Raw genomic sequence first — 8,985 nt, forward strand, 5'->3', positions numbered from 1 at the left:
TTTTCACCGAGGGTTGGGCACAGGCTTTTATTTTGAAAGGACGACCATAAACTGGGGATAAAAGCGTGTCTTGGTGCGCGGTGGGGAAGCTTCAGAGTTGAGGAGAGGCAGCTGGATGTCAGACACACTTCACCGGAGCAAAAAATCTCTGGGTTTATTGATACAATAATGAAGAAAATCAATTTTCATTAAAGCAACAGAGAAAAGAAAGACGACGATTTCACACACTCTGCGTTTTTATATCAGTATTTGCGGAAAGTTGGTGATGAACAGAGACGAAGACAAAAGCGCAAACGCTGCGCTCCGCGGCCAGAAACAGAGCAGGACTCAGACGGTGTGTGTCAAAAAGAAGAAGAAAGAAACTCCGAGCGGAGTCAGCGCCAAGGAAACGCAGTCAGGTGTCTGGAATTTTAGAGAGAAAAGGTCAAAACCCGCAGGGACGTCCTCGGGGAGAGTTTCCTGCAGCGGCAGCGCGGAGAACCGCAGGAAACTGTCCGATGCCAGCAACGCTTCCGAGGACACGAGCAAAGACTCTGGCTGCGTCTCCGGGAAACTGTCCTCGTCCGACTGCAGCTCGGAGACATCAGAGTGTCCCTCAGAGAGCAACAAGCGCGACTCCCCAACCGGTGACCGCGACTTAATCTGGATAGACGGAAAGGCTTACGTCAAGCCGGGCAACCCGTGCGCAAAGACAGGCAGGGGGAGCTGTGCGGTCCAGCCTGATGCCGCCGGAGGGAACCTCGGTTTGAGCAACTGCTCGGGGACCTTCGTGGAGCTGATGATGGGGGAGTCAGCCGAGGACCTGCTCCGGGAGGTGGAGGATTTACGATCGGAAAACGAGTATCTGAAGGTAAGTTTGATTTCATGTTTAAACTTCTGTTGCGTTCAGGGTCAATCTGACCACATACCATCACGGGGTCATCAGAGTCTCTGAGTGATAAGTACAACAGGACTGTTTAACAACCGTCTGGCCTCTAGGGGGCTCTAGATATTCTTCGGATTCATTTTTTGTTTGTAGTAAAAACACAAACCGACGGTGTTTTCTGTGTCAGGACGAGTTGGAGGAGCTCCGCTGTGAGATGCTGGAGATGCGGGACATGTTCCAGGAGGAGGAGATGTTCCAGCTGCAGGAGCTGCGGCTGCAGCTCGAACAGGCCAATAAGATGTGCCGCATCCTGCAGTACCGCCTGCGCAAGGCTGAGCGTCGGAGCATCCGAGTGGCTCAGACCGGACAGGTGGACGGGGAGCTGGTCAGAAGCCTGGAGCACGACATCAAGGTCAGATGGATACTAGGTCCTCCTCACCCACTCCTCACCCTTCTCACCCTCGTTTTTCTCAGATGGATACTAGGTCCTCCTCACCCCCCACCCCCCTCACCCTCCCCCTTCTCACCCTCGTTTTTGGGAAACCGTGTGATAAAAGATTTTCCCCAAAACAACTTTTCCTTTCACTGATTCACCCTCTCTCTCTCTCTCTCTCTCTCTCTCTCTCTCTCTCTCTCTCAACGCTGGCGTGAAAGTGAACTTTCCACTGACATTAGTCACAGGAACTGTTGGTTGTCCCTGCACACTCAGCAGTGATGAAGGACTGTAATCAGGGCTGTAAAATTCTCCTCGCTGCTAAAGTCACGCCACAAAAATGTCATTAGCTCTAAACCTCTTCATCCTCCCTCATCCTCCTCCTCCTCTTCATCCTGCTGATATTTTTAAAACATCAAGGTGTAATTTTGTGGTGGCACAGTCATAAAAGCACAGGGATCTTTATCAGAGCCACTGAAGGTCGGTTCTGCCTCAGAGTGTGGAGACCAGACTGTGACGTTCTTGCGGTGATGAAGGATTCCCAACAGCTGAAGCTTCACCTCCTCCTCTTCGTCACTCCTGCCGCAACTTCTCCTCCTAAAGTTTCTCTGCCTCAGATCCACTGACTGTTACAGAGCACAAAGTGAAGTCAAACAAAACTTAGCTCATGGCACTGGGTCCTCAAAGTAGGGGTCGCGGAGCTGTCGCAGGGAAGCACGGTGAAGTCAATGAGTGAGATCTGCCAAAAGATCTGAAGGTGGATTCAAGTTCAGTTTTAAAGCCTGCTGGGAATGGTGTGTGTGTGGGGGGTGGGGGGGAAAAGCCACCGAGGCTGCTGGGAAAATATTCTTTGTGAAACTCCATCACATGACGACAGAGACAGGAAACGTAATGACAACGATAACAAAGACAGCGTAGACCACACGCTGCAGGAGGAAACTGAGCCACAAAGAGGCAGACTTCTTTGATCCCGATCCTCTGGGAGCGAAGCTGCCGTTCTTTTGTCTGCCTCCGGGCGGAGACTGTGTTCTGATGATGAATGAAAACCACAACACGCTGTCGTTTGCTTCGCTCGCAGGTAGCCAAGAGCGTGTCGCTGCGCTTGTACAACGAACTGGAGGCGGTGCAGAAGAAGAACTCCCGCCTGGAGTGGACCAATGAGGCGCTGAGTGAGAAGATTCAGCAGCTGGAGGTGGTCAAACAGGTCCTCCAATCAGAGGTGGAGAAAAGCAGAGAGGTAAGACGTCACGTTCTTCATCACAGTTCAAGAACAGCTGATGTTTTGTTCCTCGTGTTCTTTGAACCTCCCTGTGCAGGAAAACAAATGTTGTTGTAAAACGACAAAAGGTTTGTTTTTAATTCTCAGCTTCTAAAGAGACAAAGTTCAACTGTGATTCAAATGTGGTTAAAGGTCAAAGGTGAACAGTGGTCTAAAACTTGGGTCAGAGACTTAGGGCTTTGGAACTGGTCTGGAATTAGCGTTAGCATGTTAGCAAACAAACGTACTAGCTAATTCGCTGAGTCACCGTTAGTACTGGAGTAAAAAGGAACACTCAACTTCCACCTAAATTTTCATAAATAAATATTAGCGTTAGCATGTTAGCAAACAAACGAACAGGCTAATCCACTGAGTCAGCGTTAGTACTGGAGTAAAAAGGAACGCTCAACTTCCACCTAAATTTCATAAACAATTAATGAACATATTTGGGGATGTCCGATTCTAACTCTTTGCCGATATCTAATGTCTGATTACGATATCAACCGATCCTGATATATGTAGCTGTTTCCTCCCAAAACTGTAGTAAATGTCACAGGACCACAAGAGATTCCAGCATATTTGGTGAAACCCAGGAGTTGATCGAGACGATCGTATCAGCTGACCGACATCCCTGATCATATATATGTTTTTTTTAAGTGTTCTAGAATGTTCTAGAATGTGATCATGTGACTTGTTCTTCTCCAATCAGCTGTTTGTCACCGTCCTCACACCAGGAGAGCGTATTAAACCCTGTTGATGCTCAGCTTTAATTGGCCGTTAGTCGTCTGTGGGGACCGGACGTCGACTCCAAAAGTCTTTAGGTTGACGTTAACTGACACAGAAACCCAGTGACGACCTTGGTCAGTCCTTCATCCCACTGGTCAGGAATGTGAACCTCCACCCGTCGCAGCCAGCTGTCCCCACTGATGTTAGGAGACACATGACCCTGGTGGAGATCAATGATACGACTGGGGGGTCAGCCTGCAGCTGCCCCCTGAGCCTGGGGGTGGGGGTGGTGGTGGGGGCACAGCTGAGAGGATGGGGGAGAGAGAGAGAGAGAGGGAGAGAGAGAGAGAGAGGGATTACAGATATAGAATCTCTCACTCTTTTCATTCTGGCTAATTCTGGATCAGTATGTATTTATATGGACATTCATGTGGACGGGTGTTGGTGCTGCAGCACACTGAACCACAGCGCTGCCCCCACATCCTTACAGTGAATGAGTGGATCTTAGTCTTCTGCCCCCTGTGGTGGTTTATGTCATTTTAGTGAAACAGACGTCAGTACTGAAAGTAGTGTTTTATTAAAATATTTTTTTAAATATCACTCACACTGAACACTGCTCAACTGAACGTAGGATTTTTCTTGAATGCGTTTGTGTTTTTATCTCCGATCGCTTCAGTCCATGTCGTAGTTCGTGTTTCATGTTTCCTCAGCTGTTGTTGTGTTCTCCCTCAGAACACTCTGAAGAAGAAAGGAAGTTCCAGATCCACAGGCGTCAAGGCCGAGAGGAGGCTGAGTCACCATTCAGAGGTCGGCAAGAATTCACAAATATATACAGACATATATATATATTTATAAACTATTATTTACTGCAAATACTTTGCCTCATTCATCTATACAGCAGTGAAAGGCAGAACTGTTATACTCTTCCACTAGGTGGCAGCTGATGGCTATAAAAACTTAAAAAAAGAATAAGAAAATCTTTGTGTCTTTCTTCAATTCCTGCCAGTATGTCAGTGATGTGTTCAACCAAACAGGACTAAAATAAAACCAGAAGATCATTATATTTCACTACAAATACTTTTCATGAGTTTTTTTTTTGTGTTTTTTTTGTTGTTGTTGTTGTTGCTGCGTCCTTTTCTCTAACGTCGTTTGCCTCCTGCAGGACGACAGCGCTGACCTCAGGTGCCAACTCCACTTTGCCAAAGAGGAATTAGCCGTCATGTGTAAGAAGCTAGCCAAACTGGTGTCTGAGGGCGAGGACATGCGTGAGGAGCTGGCTAGGTACCAATCAGCCTACGGCGACGTAGATACCGACCAATCACCTGGCGACAAACACGGTTCCGTCCACAGCAGGGAAGCAGAGGTCAAAGTTCACCTGAAACTTGTGGAAGAGGAGGCCACGCTGCTGAGCCGCCGCATCGTTGAGCTGGAGGTGGAGAACCGTGGCCTGAGAGCGGAAATGAGCGATCTGAGAGAGAAAACCGGAGGAGGTGGAGGAGAGGAGGAGGAAAAACAGGAAGCTGTGGAGGAGGAGACGACGGCAGCATCAGCACCAGGAGAGGACGAAGAGGAGAGGGAGGGGGAGAGAGAGGGGGAGCAGTGTTTCAAGACAGAGGTCAAGGTTCATGGACAGGAAACAGGAAGTTGTCAAGGCGATGCTGAGATCTTCAGTGAGGGGCCGATCGCCGCCTGTCATGTGACCCAGGAGCTTCTCGTTGTCGAGGCTTTTCCCAAAGCAATGACGGCGAAAGACCACGACGCCCTAGTGGCTCTCAGAGAGCACTGCTGCATTTTAAATTCAGCCATTCACTTCCTGACAGCGCCATTGAAAACCAGCTGCTCTTCGGCGCCCTCCTGTGTGTTGACCTCTCCACCACACGTGGCCCTAAATGGCAGGAAACCAGGGTTTCTACTCGAGTCCTTGGAACTGGTCCGGGACATGCTGCTGGTCTTCAGTGGGAGGGTGGAGACGTTTCTGACAGGACAAGATTCAGGCAAAGACTCCGGACCCGTGGGCGATCCCTCCGCCCGCTGCACCCTGTCTGACAACACTGCAGACTGTGACGTAGACCACAACGACGCCAAAGAGTCACCGAGTGAACGGGAAGACGTCGACGAAAGAACGACGTCGTCGTCTCTTCCCCACAGCTGCAGGAACTCCAAAATTCAACTGTACCTTCAGATCCTGTGGATCCTCCACCAGTGGTACCATGGAGCCGTCCCTGAGGTGGAGGCAGACCAGGTGAAAACCAGCTGTTTCAGTCAGATTCACCTGGAACTTTTCACCATAACTGATGAAATAACTTGACATTTCAGGGTAAAAACCGAACCGTGTCCGTGTTACGAGGGTTGTTGCAGACGCTGGAGTTTCAGGACGAACCAATGGAATCAAAGGTGGCAGAGGTGAGGATAAAACTGAGGGGCGCTCCCCGACCCGTGACCTTCCCTTCAAGATTTTTGCGATTAATTAATATTTTACAGTGGAATGTTGTCTTTGTCTCCCTCTGCTGCTCAGTGTGCTGACAGTGAAGTCATTCATGGTGAAGATGAAGCTGAGAGGTCAGTGATTGGTTCATTATCTTTATGATGTCACTGAAGTCCAGTCTTACAAGTCTGTGTTTTTTTTTCTCACCCCTTCTGCAGTTCAAAGGGGAAACAGCAGAGGCAGCAGTTCCCACTGCAGGGCTCCAAGAAGAAGAACTGGGTCTACCTGAACCAGGATGCGGCCCAGCTGGACCAGGTGGAGCCCGTGAAACTGTGGGATCATCCAATCATGCCGCAGAGTTTCCCGGACTTTGATTCTGAGCAGACGTTTACGAAGAGAAGTCACACCGCTCCCGAGAAGTCGGCGTTCCGCATCTACTACAGCCCGCCGTCGGCCCGCCGGGTCCAGCTGTCCCAGCTGAGGCACAGCCTGACCACAGACGGGGAGTCGGTCCACACCGCCTCCCCCTGGTGCACGCCGCTCACCTCCCTCTCACAGCTGTGTTTGGGTTCATCCACCAACCTGAGCGACGACGTGAAGGAAATGACGGCCAGCTGGAGGAGAGCGGTCCACGGCGGGTCGCAGGAGGCGGAGCGCAGGTCGTCGGGGCGGTGGGTGGACGTGGTCAGTTCCAGCACTCAGACCCACACGAAGCCTCAGATGGTGAGTGTGGGTCTGCAGACGGAGGGCACGGTCGTGGGGAGAGGTCCGTCTCGGCTCCTGGTCCCCACCCGCTCTCACCACACCTCCGCCTCCCTGGACGGAGGAGCGGGTCGAGCAGAGAGGCTCAGAGCCTCCACCTCTTCACCCAAACTTTACCACAGACACTCTGGTCCTCCATGCTTCAGTCTGAGCTCCTCCTCCTCCTCCACCTCCTCCACCTCCTCGTCATCCTCCACTAAAGACCGAGCATCGTGGACCCTGAACCAGGAAAACTCCTCCCCTGGACCCACCTGGTCCAAACAGAGGAGTCAGAGACAGACGGCCGGCTCCCCCAGCCGCTCCAAGCCCCCCACCAAACCCCCAGGTCCCAACTGTTACGGTGTGGTCACGGAGTTTTTACGACGAGTGAGCGGCCGGGCGGAGAAACCAGCGCCGGGGTCAGAACCGAAGACCAGGAGCGGCTTGAAGAACCTGGAATGCGCTCCGACAAGAACGGCTCCGGCCGCCTCGCTGCAGAGGACCGACAGCGTGACCAGGATCGTCAACCAGAGGTTCATGAAGAGAGAGGAGGTGGGCCGAGCCCAGAGGGAGGGGAGGAGCGGCGGCGGCGTGAACGCCAGCGTCAGACCCGGTGTGAGTCTGACTTCAGAGGTGAGGGTTCTACTCCGGGAGCTTCAGCTTCAGCTGCAGGAAAATAGATGATATTTTTATGTTTGTCTGAAAAAATTAATCTCCTTCAGATCTGACAGGAAACGTGTTGTAAAAATAAATGGATGGAATTTTTGAGCTACTCTTGGATTCATTGTAATTTATAGAATCCTCCAGTTTTTTAACCTCTTTTTCTGGTCTCTTCTGTCAGGATGGACCCGACCGCTGCAGCTCCAGGAGCACTTTGACCTTTTGCTTCACTCGTCCGTCTCCTTCCACCAGGAGACAGGCGTCAAACCAGAGCAAAAACCAGAGACACAGATATTCACATCCGGCTGCAGCTGCAGCTGCCAACTGTGAGACTTGACGACAGCAGCAGCAGCAGCAGCAGCAGCAGCAGAACTGATGTGTAAATATATGTATATATATATTTAATGTTATATTTTTGGTGCAATAGAAAATACTCTCCCTCATCGTCACAGTTAAAACAGTCTAAAGTACACATATTTACAGTTTGTGAGTTTTTACTGATATGACTGATGACTTTGCACATTTGTAGTGTGTTATTTTAATCATTGTATTTTTTAGACGTGGTTTTTCTCCAACACGGGAACTTTTGATATTTTCATTCTGTTCTTCTATCGATGTCGTCAAGTTCTGAGTATCTGAGTCTAAATTCATTCCTGGGTCAGAGTTTGGAGTTGAATATTCATATTTTCACATTATTTTGAAGTACTACCTGAGTACTTGTGTTTATTTATGTAGACTTTTCTAATATTGTCAGATCAGATAACACCACATTACAAACAGAATTAAACTACAGACCTGGAAACTAACTGTGTATATAAATAACCATGTCTTCTGTGTAGAATGAAGGCCACAGAAACGTGTTTACTCTCGGCTAATAAGCTGCTTAACCTCAGTAGTTTATGTCACATGCTTAAAAGGGAAAAGTAAGTACAAAGAAGTTAATAGGATGAGATTCCTCCCGCTGTGAGAATCATTGCCTCCCCCCGTCCCTCCCCCATCACCACCACTCTTTACAGTACGTCTCCTCACGTCCATTTTTCACATTCATCAACGCTCTGTTTTCACCCCTTTGTTGACGTCGTCATCGATTCTAATAAAGGAAAATGTGATTTCCTCGGACGGAGCCGATCAGCTGACCGGCGTCAGCGGGGCTGCAGCTGTGGACCAGGTGACCGTGGGTGGAGTCACACAATCCCACAGTGTCACGTTTCTGCTCCCAACATGTGTTCACGGCCTCTGCTCCCACACGTGTGTAGCCCACATGTAACAATGTGGGTTGGAGTCTTTAAATCACTCTGACCCAGAAAAGAGAAGAACCAGAATAAAAATAGACAGAAATTGGTTTCTTTTATTCAGTCGTCCACAACATAGAGTCACATATGGTGTGTACTTCAAATGCAGATCAGGGTATTTCTTGACATAGTATTTTTTACTTTGGTGTATTTAAGTCTCTATGGTTTGTTTTGCATGCCAAAATAAAGCTCTTAAGAAATAAACTAAAATTAATTAATTAAGTCTGTTTTAATTATCATTATTACAGATATTAGGTTGTGGGTGAAATTCCTCAGAAAATCCAGGAAAATATCTAAAAATAAAAACAAGCAAAATGAAAAATAAAAATATATATTTTTTCTTTAGGATTTAATATTTGTTTCTAAATGTTCTCTAATGTTGTCGTGTTTTAATAAAAATCTAAATATACCAGTCATGTGTTTAATTCTTCAGAACCGATGAAGTCCGTGTGCTTCAGATTAAATCAAATTATTTTTCCTCTGGAAAATTCCCTCCGTTTGTCAGACGTTATAGTGCAGAACCCCTCCTGGCCACTAGAGGTGCCACAAATGTAGCTCCAATCTATGTATCCGCTGTTTTACCTT

General features: G+C 48.7%; 1 protein-coding gene across 1 annotated transcript; it reads left to right on the forward strand.

Moving 5' to 3' along the window:
- Positions 1–12: 12 nt before the first annotated feature.
- Positions 13–8,913, forward strand: LOC103385614 (uncharacterized). The gene is made up of 9 exons (XM_017035642.2): positions 13–850; positions 1,053–1,277; positions 2,377–2,535; positions 4,015–4,089; positions 4,445–5,524; positions 5,599–5,685; positions 5,798–5,841; positions 5,926–7,081; positions 7,290–8,913. The coding sequence occupies exons 1-9, from the start codon at positions 266–268 to the stop codon at positions 7,443–7,445; spliced, it is 3,567 nt and encodes a 1,188-aa protein (XP_016891131.1). The 5' UTR covers positions 13–265; the 3' UTR covers positions 7,446–8,913.
- The last annotated feature ends 72 nt before the right edge of the window (positions 8,914–8,985 follow it).

The sequence above is a fragment of the Cynoglossus semilaevis genome, chromosome 10 (assembly GCF_000523025.1).
Source record: "Cynoglossus semilaevis isolate Cse_v1.0 chromosome 10, Cse_v1.0, whole genome shotgun sequence".
Taxonomy (NCBI): domain Eukaryota; kingdom Metazoa; phylum Chordata; class Actinopteri; order Pleuronectiformes; family Cynoglossidae; genus Cynoglossus; species Cynoglossus semilaevis.